This window comes from Malaclemys terrapin, chromosome 7 (assembly GCF_027887155.1).
Source record: "Malaclemys terrapin pileata isolate rMalTer1 chromosome 7, rMalTer1.hap1, whole genome shotgun sequence".
NCBI lineage: Eukaryota > Metazoa > Chordata > Testudines > Emydidae > Malaclemys > Malaclemys terrapin.
This window is the reverse complement of record NC_071511.1, coordinates 30,663,832-30,680,861: the sequence shown is the minus strand read 5'-3', so window position 1 is coordinate 30,680,861 and position 17,030 is coordinate 30,663,832. Positions and strand designations below refer to the sequence as shown.

Here is a 17,030-nt window from a genome sequence, read left to right as displayed (position 1 = left end):
CTGGCTGCCAGGTCTCCTGTTTGCAAAGGGGGTTTGAAGGGCCAAGGCTCCGCTGCAGAAGGAAGCATCCCAGATGCCAGCCCCACCATAAGCTGGGGCAGTGGGAGACGGGAAAGGGCAGGAAAGGAGGGTGTTGTGGGGGAAATGAGGAAAAAATGAGGTGAAATTAAGAACAGGTAAACTGAGGCTAAGGGTGAGGTACCCCATACTGTGCAATCCACTCCCTGGGCAGGGACTGGGAATCAGGACTCCTGGGTTCTATCCTCAGCATGGGGCAGGGAGTGAGGTCTAGGGGTTAATGTTGGGGGGGGGAGCAGGAGCTGAGGCCATGACAGCAGCCCCTGGCCAGCAGGAGGTGACTCAGTGAGTCAGGTTGGCTTGTGGCAGCACCTCGTGTCGGCCCAGGGCTTGTGCTCCTGGAGTCACCTTTCACCTCCTTGCTGCACAGAGCCCTTTCTCCAGCACCACCCACTGATATGGACGGCTGGGGGAGGCCCTGACTCACACACCCTTGGCCTAGTTCATTCCACCAGCCAAGGCAGTTGCAAAGAATATGATGAGGATGATAATAATAATAGTTTACTATCTGCTCTGGGTAGGGAGGGCATCCTAGTGGTTACAGCAGCGGAGCTGGGCATCAGGACGTGTAGGTTCTATTCCTGACTTTACCACCTCGCTGTGTGATATCAGGTACATCCATCACCTTCTCTGTCCCTCAGTTTCTCCCAGGGTTGGGGCATGGCAGATTAATGCAATTTATGGGGAGAAGGCCGAGGGAACTCAGGACAGATGGGGTTGGTGGGAAGGATCCATGCATAGTCCACAGGCTCCCACAGGAGCGATCCTAGGCTGGGATGGCGCGAGAGAAGGCCGCATCTCAAGGCTTTAGCCGTTCCTCCCACTCAGCTCCGATTATCCAGCTTATTGGCAGCTCGAACACAATTAACGAGCCAGGATTCCAGGCCTCACCATCAAACTAGCCATTCACCCCTGCTTGAGCCGATTAGGGGCTGAGCTGCCCTTGGGCCGGCCGAGACCAGGATTAATGTCCCCAGGGCCCCAGCATCCCAGGACGCCTATGGCTGACGCCTCCAGCCATTAATGTGATGTCATAGGTGTGCAGGGACAACCCCATCCACTGCCCAACTCTGACTGGGGAAAGACCCTGCACAGATCTAACCACTAGACCCCACTCCCCACTGGCCCCAGGAATTTTGATCCTTCTCTACCTGAGCGGGGTGTGTGTGGTCCAGTGGTTAGAACATGGGGTTGGGAGTCAGGACTCCTAGTTTCTCTCCCTGGCTCTGAGAGGGGAGATGGGGCAGAGGCTTTTGTATTATCATCATGAGAGACTAGTGCTATATCCAGCCCTGGGGCAAGAGGGCCAGCTGAGGGGTTGCTGCATGGTAAGACTGGACAATGCAGACCAGAGAGCTGGGGGAACCATCAGAGTCTCCGGGGTGCACCAGCCCCCCTCTGGGGATTGGGATTCCTTAGAGCTCATGTAGCCCTTGGGAAAGGGGCTAAAGTGTATCCTATCCCCCAGCCAGTGCCCCCTAGAGGGGAAAGGCCCCAAATCTCATTCCACACACACACACACACACACACACACACACACACACACTCTTTTCAGCTCTGATGGCAGCTGGCCGAGATCATCCAGATAGGAGGCTATGGGGAACTGCTGCTGCCTCCTTCAGGCCTGGGCCAGCCCAGTGCATTCTGGGAAATGGGATCATGCCAGAGGCTTAGCACCTGCCACTGCCGTCAAAGACTAAGTTCTTTATTGGGAGATGGGTTCTCAACAGCCATGGCTAAAACAGCCAGAACTGGGCTCTGTCCCTGGAGAGTCTGGTCCTGCAGTGATCCCCCTCCTGCTGGCTCCATGACATAGGGCTGGCATGTGCAGAGAGCTTGCAGGGTCTGTCGATGCTCAGTTTGGCATAGAGAAGCCCCCATGGTGGCCCGGGGAGGTCAGTCCCCTTCCTGTCACTACCCCCCACCCTGAACCAGGGTGTAGAGTCTGACAGCCCCCTTGGCAGATGGGCACAGCTCCCTCCATATCCCTCCGGTCTGCTCCAGAGTCAGGACGTCCTGCAAGGGAAGCACAGGGACACCATGGGATCAGTGGCAGGGAGGCAGGGTACCTGCTGGCATCACCCAGAGCTCATGTGTGACCCTTATCGACCACGGGAGCTGGGAGAGCCGGGACTCCCCCGGGACTCCTGGGTTCAATTCCCAGGTCTAAGAGGGGAATGGGGTCCAGTGGATTAGAGCAGGGGGACTGGGAGTCAGGACTCCTGGGTTCTATTCCCATCTGCCAGGCTGTTCCTCCCCTTACCTCTCTCTTGATAAAGATGATGCCGGTGGATTCCTGAGCTTCAGGCCCCCCGATCTCATATCTCTGCTTCACCTGCTCCAACGTCAGACTGCACCTGGGACATGGGGCGGCTCCATTAGCAGAACAGAGACAACCGGACCTGAGGCCCAATGGCAGCTGCACCTGTTTATTCTCTGTCCCTATGTGCAGCAAAGTTGAAGCCTGGCCTTGTGGTAACAGCTCAGGACACCTGGGTTCTATTCCTAGCTCTGCCACTGACTCTCAGATACTTTGGACAAGTTGCATCCCTGCTATGTGCCTCAGTTTCCCCATCTTTAAAATGGGGATAACGATCTTTCTTCTGTCTAGTTAGACTGCAAGCTCCTCAGGGCAAGGACTGTCTCACTGTGTGTCTGTGCAGCACCTGGCATGATGGGGGGCCTCCAATCTCAGTCAGGGTCTGTGCAGCGCCTGGCACAATGTGAGGTCCCAATCTTGGCGCCATGCTAGTATGTTTATTTTGGCTGGGGGTGGGGAGGATATGGTAGAGGAAGCCAGGGCCCCAGGATGTGGAGAGAGGTTGCACCCCAATTGCTGATTGGATCTATCACCAGTTCAGGGTTCCTCTAGCTTCTAGATCCAAACAGTCAGGACATGGGTATAAGCCACCAATTGAATCAACAGTGCCTGAGCCAGATCCACCGAAGTGGACCTCTGCCTCCTGAGCTCTCCCTGTGCCTAGCATAGCCCTCCTGGCCTCTCTGTGCACTGAATTAGCCCCATTACCTGACATAGAACTCAGCGCTGGCCCGACCTGCGCTGGTCTGGTTCCGAGCGATGCCCAGCAGCACTGGTTGGCTTAGGGTGGGCAGTGGCAGGTTGACCTATGGAGCAGGGAGGCAGGTTAGTGAGGGGCCGCAGAACACAGAGACACCAACAGCCAATACCCCACATCTCTCACCTCATCTCGGATCTCCCGCAGGATGGAGTTGAAGATCTCCTTGACAACCATCTGTCTGGGGAGATCCTGCAAACGGATGGATTCTTCTGGGACATCCCCCACCACAGCCTGCAGCAGAGGAAGGAACCCAGGGTCAGGAAATGCACCTCTGGAGTGGAACACAGCAAGGGAGGTGGATGCCAGGGAAAAAACATTCCTACGCTTACAGGGAGTCCAGGAGATGTGCAATGGGGGCAGGCGGTGGGAGTTAAGGTTTCCCAGGGTGGGGGAGAACTGGCTGACTCAGGGGGTGGGGAATGGGATCTGGGGCCTTTCCATTCTAGGGGTGCTGGGTGAACCCACCTGTGGCTCAGGATGCCCCCCGGGGATGTCTACGAGGCCAGGCGCCTCGCCCACCTTCAGGCTACGCCGTAGGAAGACGAAGCAGTCATCAGCGGTATGCACCATGGCGCCCACTCCCAGCGGCTCCGCCAGGTAGGCCTGGCTGTCCCCAAAGTCCTGCCGCCCCTGCTGCTGGAGGTGCCTGGCCATGCCAGCCCGGTTGGTACCCAGAAAGTCCTTGTAGCAGGTGAGGCCCAGACGAAAGGTCAGGGAGCCCCCATCCAGCTGGGCTGAATGCAGCCGGAATTTGGAGCCGTTGAAAAGCCAGGGGCTGTGGCGGCACCGGGCCTCCCAGACAGCATCGATCCAGGCCTGGACCCCGGGCAGCTGGCGCCGGTCGTAGGCTGGGGAGAGCTCAGCCCGCACCTCTGTTTCTGCCAGGCCCTTGGGAGACGGACACTGCAGCATGATGGAGATCTCAGGGTCCATGGTGATTCCCTGTGCCTCCCAGCCCCGGACACCAGGCTCAGGGCATCTGGGAGGAAAAGATGGGGATCACTCAGTTTCTATGCCAGGCTACCACCCCCTCACACACACCCTGGAGAGCCAAACCCATGGGTACCAAGGCCCCCCACTGCCCTAAAGAGCTGGTTCCATGGGCACTGCATCCCTCCCCCAAGAGCTGGTCCTATGGACACCAGATGCTCCTGATTGCCCCACGAACGCTGTACCTCCCCACACTGCCCCAGAGAACCGACACCATGGGCACTGCACACCCCCTTACTGCCCAGGAGATCCAGGCCCATGGATGACCCCTCCCCTTCCTCTACTGCCAGAGAGACCTGGCCCCAGGAGCACTGAGCCTCCCCCATTCACCCAGAGATCTGCCTCCCACTGCCCCAGAGAGAGGGCTCCATGGGCACCAAACACCTCTCCCCACTGCCCCAGAGAGCTGGCCGTATGGTCCCCACTGCACACCTCCCCCATCCCAATGAGAACCCCCTCGCCCCCAGGACGCATGTGCCCCAAGGCTGCCCGGTGCATGGAGGGGTTTAGGGTGGGGATTGAGCTTCAGCAACTTCCTAGAGGGGCAGCGCTGCAGGCTCATGCCATCCCCTCTGACCGCGGAAGGGGTTCTTAGGGGTGGGTGGGGTTATTAGGGGCAATACCCCAAAGCTGCTAGTTAAACTCCATACACATATAGGGCTGTACTGATGAGAGCAGGGGTGTGCGGGTGGGAGCCAGGACACCTGGGTTCTCTCCCCAGCTCTGGGAGGGGAGTGGGGTCTAGCGGATAGAGCTGGGGGCTGGGAGCCATGGACCCCCCTCCCCGTCTCTATTCTCCTGGCTGCCAATGAACCGGACACGCGCACAGCTCCCGCCTCCCCGGGGGCAAGGAGCACAGGGGACGGGGCTGCAGCCGGCTGATCCCAGCCCTGCAGGGCAGCCTGCCGGAGGCACATTGTGGGGCCATTCAACCCACGGCACAGCCCGGCCCCTGCGCGGGAGCCCCCGAGCGCTCCGCTCCCCAGCCCCGCGCCGGGCTCAGCGCCAGATTCGCTACCTCCAGCTCCATGGCCCGGCCCCAGCCGCCCCCTTCCCGGAAGTCAGCGGCTGCCTGCGGCCGCGCTGATTGGTTCAGGGTGACTCTAGCCCCCTGCCGGCTGTGCCGCCCCGTGGCTCCGGCTGGGTGGCTCTAGCCCCCTGCCAGCTGTGTCGCCCTGTGGCTTTGGTATCTGTCTGGGTGGCTCTAGCCCCCTGCTGGCTGTGCCGCCCCATGGCTCCAGTATCGGGCTGGGTGGATCTAGTCCCCTGCCAGCAGTACTGCCCCTTGGCTCCGGTATCAGGCTGGGTGGCTCTAGTCCCCTGCCAGCTGTGTCGCCCTGTGGCTTTGGTATCTGTCTGGGTGGCTCTAGCCCCCTGCTGGCTGTGCCGCCCTGTGGCTCCGGTATCGGGCTGGGTGGCTCTAGCCCCCTGCCGGCTGTGCCGCCCCGTGGCTCCGGTATCGGGCTGGGTGGCTCTAGCCCCCTGCTGGCTGTACCGCCCCATGGCTCCAGTATCGGGCTGGGTGGATCTAGTCCCTTGCCGGCTGTGCCGCCCCATGGCTCCGGTATCAGGCTGGGTGGCTCTAGCCCCCTGCCAGCTGTGTTGCCTGATAGCGCTGTGCCCAGCAGGGTGGTTCAAGCTCCCTGCCCATTCCACCCTATATCTCCAGCATCTGGCTAGATGGCTCGAGCTCCCAGACAGCTCCTCCCACACCACTTTTTGAGAAGCATTTCAGTCACTAGGGGATTCCAATGGGCAGGAGTGACATGGGCATGGAGCCAAAATATGCAATGTGTGACCCTCTCCCTTGCAGGCAGGGTTGTTCCACCCCCTGGCAGAAATCAGAGACATCTGAGTTTATCGTACATGTTTGGCAATGCTTGTCATGCCAATGGAGCACCATTGATGTGAATGAACTGTGGGAAGGGGGTGGGGTCTGGTGGGTTAGAACAGGGGAGTTGAGAGTCAGGGTGCCTGGATTCTATCCCCAGGTCTGGGAGAGGAGGTGGGGGTGGGGGAAGTCAGGACTTGCCAAACTTCTCCAACTCTATTTCACTCATTAGCAGCTCCATTCTATCCCCCATCCCCAGCCAAGGTCCCCGGTCTGTGTTTCCCACTGTGATTAACGCTAATTAGTACCAATTACAAATCAGATTAGACACGGCTTTTCTGGGGCAGATCTCTAATGAATGGAGCCATTGCAAACCTGAGGAGGGGACCTGCATGTGCACACGCATGCGCACATGCACACCTCTCCTCCCAGTGCTGGTGAGAGAACCCAGGAGTCTTGACTACCCAGCTCCTAGGAGAGAAAAGTATCTTATGGTCAGAGGTGGGATAGTGGGAGCCAGGAATCATAGGTTGTATCCTAGACTGTGGTCCAGTGGGCTAGAGCAGGGGGGATGGGAGTGAGGACCACTGGATTTTATCCCCACTCTAAGAGAGGAGTGGGGTTTGTGGTTGGAAGGGGCCCTTTGAGTCATCCTGCATTCTGGACATATTTCTGCCACATCCTTGCCATGAGGGCACAGTGACAAGGGCTGTGAAACCCTGCCCCAAATGTCCATCCTGGGGTGAGGAAGAGGGAGCTCTGCCCCATCTGAGTCCATCGTCTATTCTCCCTACTCCACCTCCTTTGGTGGCGGGGCCACACAACCATGAGACCTACCCTCCTCCCCCCCCATACACACACCCCTGGACTCCTAGGTTCTAATCCTGGCATTGCCAGCAACTCTGGGCAAGTTGTTCCCCTCCAAGGCTAACTCTCCCTCCAGGTGTGTGTTCATGGCTGGGGGGATGGACCATAAGAGCTTCAAAGCTCCCAAATGGCAAAAAAACTCAGCCCTCTCCCCTCTGCATTTATTAACCTCCCTGTCACATTGTGGGGGGCCAGCTCTCCCTGTCGCCCCCACTCCGTGGGGCATAGCTGCCCTGCTTCCCTGGCAACGGGGCTCCCACAGCGTCACTTCCGCTTGCCAGCCCTGACTGGGCTCATTGTCGGGGAGCCCCTGGCCAGGGAACACGGGGGGCATTGTCCCCCGGAACAGGATGAGGTCATCGCAGCCGTGCTGACAAAAGGGGGATTGTTGCCAACGGTCTTGTGCCCCCCCCTCCTGGTCTCATTCCCACAACACCATTGAAGACGACACAGAGCCCCAGATCTGCTTAGCTACTGCCTCCCCCCTTAGAGTCCCTGTGCTGGCTTTGAGCTGCTTTGCCTGGGCATTTTGCCTCATGTCAGCCATTGAATGGGCACACGCTGGGCATGGCAGGTCCCTTGGGAACTCAGAGCAGGCCCTTCGCATCCATTAAATCAGTTATCTATGTGGCCACTTCAAATGCAAAGGAGAGGAATGACTGTGGTGTGGTTACGGTGCTGCATTGGGGTACAGGACATTTGGGCTCAATATCCATCTCTGCCACAAACTACCTATGTGACCCTGGAGAAATCATTTTGGTCAAGATCCACAAAAGGACTCAGGTGTCTGTCTCTGTAGGTGCCTAAGTTCAACAATTAAGTGCCACTAACTTTCCCCAAACCCCCATTCAGCTGCCTCCTAACTCCATAGACAGCCACTAAGTCCTTATGTCACCCCACAGCTACTGAGCTACTCAGAGCCCTTGTCCATTCTTCAACTGCAGTGGGATTGTCAAACTTTACTAGACATTCCCCTGAGCAGAGTCCCATCCAGCAGGCGTGCTCAGAGCACACCGATCAGGCAGTGTGTGTGTAAAATAGCCAGTAGCTCAGTGGTCAGTGCACACGCCTGGGATGTGCGATACTCACCTTCAGCTCGGTCTCCCACAACCCAGCAGATCGCCCTGATCACTGGGCAACAGGTAGGCTTGGAAGGGCAAGATTTTGATCAGCAAATATGGCCAGACATCAATTTCACCTACACACACAAACTGACAAACATATTTATATTGATAACTGCAATGTACAGACAGGCAAAGTAAGAGAAATGCGGCTTGAGAACTTAGCAGAGTTTGATTTAAGTATATTTACTTGGTATATTTGGACATGTGATGTTGACAATTGGTGTTTTACCCATAACTTTTTGAAACCCAACATCTATTGCCATTACATAATTATTGTCTACCCCCCCATTGTCTGATCTCCACCCATAATTTCCCACAACTGTGAACACTTACATTGATTTAAAAAAAGCTTACAAATAAACATGGATATTATCTGTCACATTTATATAGGAATTAGGCAGCAGAAGATGTATATATACACTCTGCCAAGCCTAGCTCTAGGGTCCTCTCAGATGGGTCTCTCCACCATTCTCTTCTGTTAAAGCTGTTTCACTTTGAATAAATAATTACATATTTCTTGAAGCAGGAACCCAAACCTGCCTCATCCCAGGGGAGTACCCTAACCACTGGGCTATTAGGTATGATGGAGTTTCTGTGCTTTTATACAAGAAAGGAATATCCTGGCTCCAGAAGAGAATTCATGGCTGAGAGTCCCAAGCAGAGGGAGGTGTGTGGAGGCCCAGCTCAATGGGAGTTAGGTGCCTACGCATCTTTGTGAATCTGGTCCCTAAGCTCCCCCCCACTTTCCTGTGCACTTCACTCCTGGTTAACTTAAGTGGGTCCCTGCTCATCTTGCTGGCTTCTGAGAATTCCTGTCCTCAGCGCTTAACTCTCCCCATATAGTGCATGGATATCCAACTCAAGGCTCAGGATGCCACTAGGCAGCAGGGCACCTAAGAGTTAGGCATTGCAACACTCAGCATAACAATGCATATGTCCCTTTTTGGGTCTAGTCCTTCAGTCTCTCTGTGCCTCCATTTCCCCATCTGTAAAATGGGATAAAAATCCATCCTTTGGGCTATATAGACTGTAAACTCTTTGGGGCATGAACAGATTCTCATCGTGTGTCTGTGCAGTGCCCAGCAGAATAAGGCACTAATGTTGGCCTGGCTCTATGAAGCATCTGGCACAATGAGGGCCCTGATCTTAGTCAGGTTTTGTGCCACATCCACCACAACAAGGGCTTGATCTCGGTCAGGGTCTGTGCAGCACCCACAAGACCATGGTCTCAGCTGAGGTCTCTAGCTGCTACAATCACTCAAGCAGTAACAAAGATGTTTAGTTTTTAAATTGAAGCCAGGAACTTCAAAGAGCAATGGGACATTTGCAAGGCTCACCACAACCTCCAGAGTTCTCGTAGTGAACAGTTTTACAAGAGGATTGGAAGGGACATAAACACTCGTGTGTCAAGGTTTAAGCCAGTCTCTATTAGGGGTTGGATCAAACCTTCATGAAGGCAGATTACTCCATATCTGCCCACTGTGGGATTCTCACACCTTCCTCTGAATCATCGGGTTCTGGTCTCTGTCAGAGACAGGACATTGGATTTAAATGGGCCATGACTCTGATCCAGTCTGGCAATTCCCATGTTTCCGACTGTTATGGGTGAGGTGAAAGATTGTTCAAACCAGTGGGTGTAAACACTGCCCTTCATTTGGGACACATGTAAAAACAATTACACTCCTTTTCAGGTGGCTGAAATGAGTGAGGAAGGAATTTTACCACCAACGCACAATTGGCCTGGTTTGTTCTAGGTTTGTTTGGCTTTTTTTGCATTCCTCTGAAGCATCAGGGATTGGAGACTGGACACCAGAGAGGGTAGGCCAGGCTCTGAGGTGGTTCAGAATCCAGTTAATCCTCTGTCTAGCTGCCTGGGTGCTTGCTCGGGATCCAGCTGATCATCAGATTTAGGGTCAGGGAGAAATTTCCCTCAAGTCAGATTGGCAGGGACCTTTGTGTTTTTTCACCTTCCTCTGTAGCATGGGTCACCAGCGGGGGTCATCTGTCCGACCTCATCAATTCCCTGCCATCACAGGGCCTCGCGCATGGGTGGCCACCTGGTTTCTCCTGTTCTTTGCCTGCAGTACACAACAGTTTAGTTTCCTGAGGAGGACTGAAATGCTTTGGTCAAACTAAAGTCATTGGGCTCAATATGGGATAAATGAGCAAAACTAAGTGGACTGTGCTGTACAGGAGGACTGATGGTCCCTTCTGTCCTTAAAACTCTATGAAACAATAGGGGCCTCCACCCCAACCACAGGCATATGTCACACTGCCCAAAACAAGGTGCATGTGGTGGGCAGAGGTGTTTGATGGGTATCATTTTAGCCGAGGTATGCATGAGAAAGAGAAGCCGAGAAGGATCAGAAAGCCAGGGGCTCAGCCCGGAGAAGCAGGGAGAAAAGCCCAGGGGGAGTGAGAGCTTTTTGGGCTAAGTGCTGCCTGAAAGAGGCACATTGTGACTGTGAGCAAAGTCGCACTAGCCGCGGAGACCAGAGGGACAGGGTCTTTCCAGTTTGCTGACTATTCTGAAAAATTGAAGAAAACTAGGGTTGACCCAAACTGAAAGTTTTTCAAATTTGGCAGTGAATCAAAAAGCTGGAAAAAAATCCTGTTTCCGTCAAACCATTTGGTTTCCAAACTTTTTTATGCGTTCTCTGAATTTTGTTTAAATAAAATCTAAGTAAATTTTGAAAGGACAAGTCATTTTGAACTGGAAAAACTGAAATATTTCCTTTCAAAAATTACAAAATATTTTGGAAATTTTTAAAACCAAAACAATTTGGCAAATTTGACACAAATTCACAACATTTTTCTGTCAGCCCAAATCTGCATTTTTTGGCCCAACGTTTTGGCTGAAAAATGTTGCCTAGCTTCAATCCTAACTGGCGTTACCCTGAATTTTGGCTAACTGGCGGGGTCAGAAGGGAGTAATCTACATTACATGCTACACATAGAGGCAGGCAGCTGAATTGCCTGGCATCTGCCCATTGCTGCTTCACCGTCATTGAGGCCAGGGCAGCGCAGGGGAACAAAGATGTGCTCAGCTGCCCAGTGAACCCTAATAGTGGAGGGGAGCAGCCACGCAGGGAAGGGGGCCTGGTGGGGAAACAGAGGTTGATTTAACAGCTGTTGCCACTAGTGTCTGTTCTGTGCTGGGGATCCTGAATGAAAGTGGCGAGGTGGAAGCGGTCGCAGCAGCTGAGGGGAGAGCGTTGGAGGGCTTCACAGGCCAGAGAAGCATGAGGGCAGCACTGGGGATCATGGGAACCGTATGTGTTAGCGCAGGCAGGGAGCTGAAGTCTGTGTTCCAGCCCCCACCCGTGCTGGGCGGCAGGCATCAGAAGAGCCCGATCTCGGGTTTACATGTTCGTGCTGCCTTACAATGGGTTGGCTGGGCATAGAACCCAGGCGTCCTGGCTCCCAGCCCCCACTGGCCTCCCAGAGCTGGGACAGAACCCAGGCGTCCTGGCTCCCAGAGCGAGGCAGGAGCTAGACCCTCGCCCCCGGCAGCGGCCTGGCCTCATACCTGTCCCGGCCTAGTGCCAGGATGCGGCGCAGAACCGCACCAGGCTCTGCCACCCCGCCTCCGCTACGGCGCCCGGTAGCTGGGGCTGGGGGCGGGGCCCGGCCGTCACCACTCCCCCCGCTCCCCGACGGGCGGGGCCGGGCAGCTGCAGCTGCTGCCGGAGGAGGCCGGAAAATGGCGGCTGGGGCCCAGAGTAAGTCTCTATGACAACCGGTCTCCTCCCCCCGTGCAGGCTCCTTTACCCCCTCCCTTGGGCGTCCCCTTCCCCGCCGGTTCGCCCCCTTTTTATGCTTTGCAGCCTCCACTGTTGCCCACCCGCAGCATGTGACCCCCACACTAATGCCCCCACTAGGGGTGACCAGATGTCACGGTTTTATAGAGACAGTCCTGATTTTTGGGTCTTTTTCTTATATAGGCTCCTATTACCCCCCACCCCCTGTTCCGATATTTCACATTTGCTGTCTGGTCACCCTAGCCCCCGCCCCCTGTAGTAACTCCCCCCATAACTGCCCCCCTGCAGTATCTGCCCCCTCCCCCCGTGGCAACTGCACCCCCCACCTCTTGCCCCCTGTACCCGCCCCCCACTGTCACCCATTCCCCCTCCCCCTACTGCATTATGTCCCCCCACTTGTGAGTGTCCCCCCACCCCCAGAGCCCTTTCTCTGGCAGGGCATGACCCTTCCGGGGTGGGCAGAGCTGTTGGCTCACACGCTGTGATTTACCCCTGTTCCCAACTGGCTGGTGAAACCCAAAGTGATTTAATGGAAAAAGCCCTTTCAACTTTGGGGGGCCCAGCTGGACACACCTGTGGGGCTGAGGTTGGGCCCTAATCAGCACCCAGAAGTCCAGGGGAGCAGTGGATGCTCAGCAACTCTGGGCATCTCTAGTCAGGCACCAAAAATCTCCAGCCACCTTTGAGATTTGATCTTTAATTCCCTTCTGACTATTTATTAATATGTGTATTACAGTAGTGCCTAGAGGCCCCAATACATTGTGCTGGGTGCTGGACGGCTGTGCTGGACAGAGATCGGGCCCCCTGTTGTATCAGGCACTGCACAGACCTGACTGAGTCTAGGGCCCCCATTGTGGTGCTGCACAGACCCTGACCAAGAGCAAGCCCCCCCCCTCCCCCCTTGTGCTAAGTGTTGCACAGACACACAGGGAAATACAGTCCCTGCACCCAAAGTGCTTACAGTCTAAACAGATAAGAAAGATCATCCCCTCTTTTATAGACAGGGAAACTAAGGCCCAGAGAGACTGAATTACTTGCCCACACAGGGAGTTCAATGGCAGAGCCAGGAATTGAGCCCAGATCTCCTGGGTCCCAGTTCAGTGCTTCAATCTTGGGTGACGTTGGACAAGTCACTTCCACTCTATGCCTCAGTTTCCCCATTTGTAAAAAGGGGATAATGATGCTGGCCTTCTTTGTAAAGTGCTTTGAGATCTACTGTTGAAAAGTGCTAGATAAGAGCTAGGGATTATTATTTAACCACAAGACCATCCAATGTTTAAATGATTGAAATCTTTCCTTTAACAGTTTTCCCTCTTATAAATTATTTGTATTGTGACCTGAATCAGGATCAAAGCCATGTGAACAGCATTCTTTGTTCATATGGGTGGGAGGCTGATTGTGTGTGTGTGTGTGTGTGTGTGTGGATATTTACCCAAATAATCTATTTCTATTTGATTGTGTTGTGTTTTTTTTTTTTTATGTCACAAAGACATTTCTTACTGTGTTTTGTAAAACTTAAAAAAAAAATTAAATAACACACTGAATTTGGGCCTTAAACTCAGGGAATATTAAGTTAAATCCAGGTGTGGAGCAGAGTGTGTCATTTGGTCAAAGTAGCCGCATGCAGAGAAGGGCTTCTAGGCTAATGAGGGGAATGGAGAGCCAATTTTATGAGAGGCTTGTTTAACCTGGCCAGATAAAGGCTGAGAGGGGATCTGGTTGCTCTCTAGAAATACATCCATTTGGGAGTGGATCCCAGGGTGGGAGAAGAGCTATTGAAGCTAAAGGACAATGTTGGCACAAGAACCAATTGGGATAAACTGGACAGGAATAAATTTTAGCTGGAAATAATGATTTCTGCCCATTAGAGGAGAGACTTCTGGAGCAGCCTCCCCATAGGAGCAGTGGGGGCAAACAACCCAGTTAGTTTCAGCATGGAATTTGATACATTTATGCCCAGGATTATATGATGGTGTTGCCTGCAGTAGCTGGGACTGGACTCAGTGACCCCACAGGTGCCTTCCAGGACTATGTCCAAGGGTGATTAACTGATGCTGATTTTGTTGGTCCAGACTGAAGGGCTAAGAATCAGATTTAAAAAAAAGATTTAGGTGCCTAAATATGCAGATAGGCAGATTTCAATATTCCACCAGGGGACCTAGGTGGTAAAATTGGGAGCTAGGTTAGATGCTTCCAACATGTGAGCTAACACTTCCTAATGCCATCCCATTTATTCTAGTCCAGACAAGGCCTTGGTGTGAGGAATTCCAGGAGGGCAGTGTGATCTAATGGCCAGAGCACTGGATTGGGACTCGGTATACCAGCGTTTTATTCCCAGCTTTGCCACTGGCTTTGGGTAAGTCTCTTTACTTCTCTGTGCCTCAGTTTCCCCATCTGTGAGAATGATACTGACCTTTTGTAAAGCACTTTGAGCTCTACGGAAGAAAGGTGCTATAGAAGAGCAGGGCCGGCTCCAGGCACCAGCTTAACAAGCAGGTGCTTGGGGCGGCCAAGGGAGAGGGGCGGCACCTGCGGCAATTCAGGGGCGGCAGGTCCCTCACTCCCTCTAGGAGCGAAGGACCTGCCGCTGAACTGCCGCCGCCGATCGCGGCTCTTTTTTTTTTTGCTTGGGGCGGCAGAAATGCTGGAGCCGGCCCTGTAGAAGAGCTAGGGTTTATTAGCATTATCAGCTATTCTGTATAGAGCAGTGGTTCTCAAGCCTTTTTTTTTCGAAGCCTACTTGAAAATTGCTGAGGGTCTCGGCGGACCACTTTCCAAATGTTGTTTGTACTGTTAGCTAACTATTGTAAAATGCTTTGGATAAAAGCGCTCTATAAAAAAAACCCTTAATAATAATTAATGTTTTTTGTTCTACAAATAAAAGCACACAACTCATATTTTAATATCAGTAGTCTTACCTTTCTAATGCGATGGATGTGCCCTCTCCCTCCCTCCCCCCGCCGCCGCAGCCCCCAAGCTAGGACTGGGAAGGTGAGGGGTCTCTCCCCTGCTGCGGCAGCCCTGGAACTGGGGAAAGTTGCCTCTTGCTCTGGCCGCCACAGCCCTGAACATCCCAAATTCCCCCCACCCCCTCTTCTCACCCCACTGCCCCCTCCCACCTACCCCCTATTCCCCCCAAGGCCACCACCTCATCTTATGTGTGCATCTTCTCCAGGGTCCAGGCACCTAATTAGTGGAGCCATGCCTGCACGACTCCACTAATAAGGTGGGTCGCCCTTCATTCTCTTGTGTGCAGCTGCCCAGATGTGCACCTTAGAGGGAACTATCCGTGGACCACCTGAATGGAGCTCGTGGACCACTGGTGGTCCATGGACCACAGTTTGAGAGCGTCTGGTATAAAGCAATACACCTGGGGCTGGAGCCATCTCATATGAGAGTTTCTTGTTTCATCACCTATAATCTGCTGGCTTCAATGGACCTGCTCCGATTTACACCAGCTGATGAGCTGGCCTTTAGTGACTGGGCTTTTGAGGACATTTCTGAGCCAAGGGGCAGCCAAAGCCCATTAATAGAACTATGCCATGGTGGGAGTTTTTTCCTTTAAGCATCAGTTTTGAGGTATTTTTGTGGGCCCTCAGAAAAATATCACAGATTAAAGATGTTAATATTTGTGAGTGAAACAAGTAGAGAATATTATTTCTTTTGGCAGTGGCTCTCCTCACGTGGAAGCCGTTAAAGCGCTGCCCTTTTCATAGTGGAAATAAATCGCCCTCGAGGGAGGTTTCTTTTTCTAGTGGGCACTGATACAGAAAATATCCTAGTTGTGGCTTGCCTAAAACTCAACTGGAAAGGAAGGTGGGGAAAGGAAACCTAAACCATAGAGCAACTGGGCATTAAATACCGAAGCCTGTGCAGTACTGAGCACTCTCAGCTCCCTGAGCCATAAGCAGGAGCCCAGCATCTTTCAGCAAACAGGGAAATAGCGAATAGAAGCAGGGAAGTGATTTTACCTCTGAATATGGCATTGGTGAGACCCATACTTTGTCCAGTTCTGGCATCCATGTTTTAAAAGGGAGAAACCAGAGAATGTGCAGAGAAGAGGCACAAAAATTATTTGAGGGCGGGAAAAAATTGCCTGTGAGAGACTTAAAGAGCTCAATGTGTTTTTCAGAAAGAAGATAGCAAGGTGACTTGATTACAGTATGTAAGTACCTTCACGGGGAGATAATCTTGGGTACTAAAGGGCCCTTTAGGAGAGAGAGACAGAGCAAGACCTAATGGCTAGAAGTTAAAGCCAGACACATCCACATTAGAAATAAAGCACAGTTGTTTTTTTAACGGAGAGGGTGGTTAACCCTTGGAACAAACTCCCAAGGAAAGTAGTGGATTCTCCATTTGAACTCCAGATTCAATGTCTTTCTGGAAGATGCTTTAGTCAAACACAAGTGATTGGACTCAATACAAAAGGGTAACAATGGAATTCTCTGGCCTCTGCTATATAGGAGGTCAGAGTAGGGCCTTGTCCTGCTGGTATAGCTGTACTGGCAAACCCTCCCCGTGTAGAAGCAGTTTATACTGGAAAAAAAAGTCCTTTTGCCAATATAGTTTATACCAGTTTCCCAAGTGAAATAATCTATTACAGCAAAAACTGCATCGCCAGGGTTTTCGCTGGCACAACTGTGTCAGCAAAAACTTACACCCCCAGGTATAGCTACGCCAGCAAAACTTCTAAGCGTAGACTAGGTCTAGATGACCTAAAGTTTCTTGTGGCTTTAAAATCTATGGATCTGTGTTGTAGCTATATCCCAGCAGGCCTTGTGCAGTTTGGCTGTACCACTGGGTGTTGTGTTTGCCACTCACCCTGCTGAGGGCTACTCAAAAAGCAATGGGATTCAACTGCTGGGGAACTCATGTCTGCAGGCCACATAATGTTCTCTGCAGCCTGGGTTCAGTGGTTCTGTGTTCTTGATCTCTGGAACTTGCAGTAATAAACGTGAGATTTCTGAGGCTGGGTAAGGTGGCGGGGGCTGGAGGGAAGGGCCCCTCTCTCATTAGCAGGAGGATTGGCAGTTGCCATGGCACTGGAATGATGGCTTTTTGCTGAATGCCAGTGCAGCCAGTAGGCGACCCTAGGTGTAGGATGTAGCAAAAAGATCTCCATGCTGGCAAACAGCCTGTCTAAAGTGGGCATGTTTGGATTGATATAGCTAAGTGCATGCAAACCCCCAGTGCACTGCACTGCTGCAAAATGGAGTTTACGCTGGTCCCACTTACTCAGCTTCCAACCCTGACGTTCCACTGGTGCAGCGGGCATCATGAGGCATTAAATCCCCATGAC

The 17,030-nt window shown here is 53.1% G+C and overlaps 2 protein-coding genes across 6 annotated transcripts in view; one reads left to right on the top strand and one right to left on the bottom strand.

The window, feature by feature from the left end:
• Positions 1-1,767: 1,767 nt before the first annotated feature.
• NUDT22 (nudix hydrolase 22) lies at positions 1,768-4,159 on the bottom strand. 2 transcript variants are annotated; one of them, XM_054034600.1, is made up of 5 exons: positions 3,624-4,159; positions 3,282-3,389; positions 3,107-3,204; positions 2,342-2,435; positions 1,768-2,094 (listed from the first exon to the last, which is right to left on the bottom strand). In XM_054034600.1, exons 1-5 carry the CDS (start codon positions 4,089-4,091, stop codon positions 1,993-1,995), a joined length of 870 nt encoding a protein of 289 aa, XP_053890575.1. In that variant the 5' UTR covers positions 4,092-4,159; the 3' UTR covers positions 1,768-1,992. The 2 variants fall into 2 exon arrangements, with proteins under 2 accessions (XP_053890575.1, XP_053890576.1); XM_054034601.1 differs by having other exon boundaries at positions 3,678-4,159.
• Positions 4,160-11,599: 7,440 nt separating this feature from the next.
• The window catches only part of DNAJC4 (DnaJ heat shock protein family (Hsp40) member C4), a 74,561-nt gene continuing 69,130 nt past the window's right edge, over positions 11,600-17,030 (top strand). For 2 of the 4 annotated variants that reach the window (XM_054036000.1, XM_054035999.1), the window contains exons 1-2: positions 11,600-11,692; positions 13,971-14,087. In XM_054036000.1, the coding sequence (XP_053891975.1) occupies positions 14,020-14,087 (68 nt within the window). In that variant the 5' untranslated portion in view covers positions 11,600-11,692; positions 13,971-14,019. Of the gene's footprint in view, positions 11,693-13,970; positions 14,088-15,863; positions 15,897-17,030 lie in introns of those variants that run through there. The other 2 variants (XM_054036001.1, XM_054036002.1) reach the window with 2 other exon arrangements.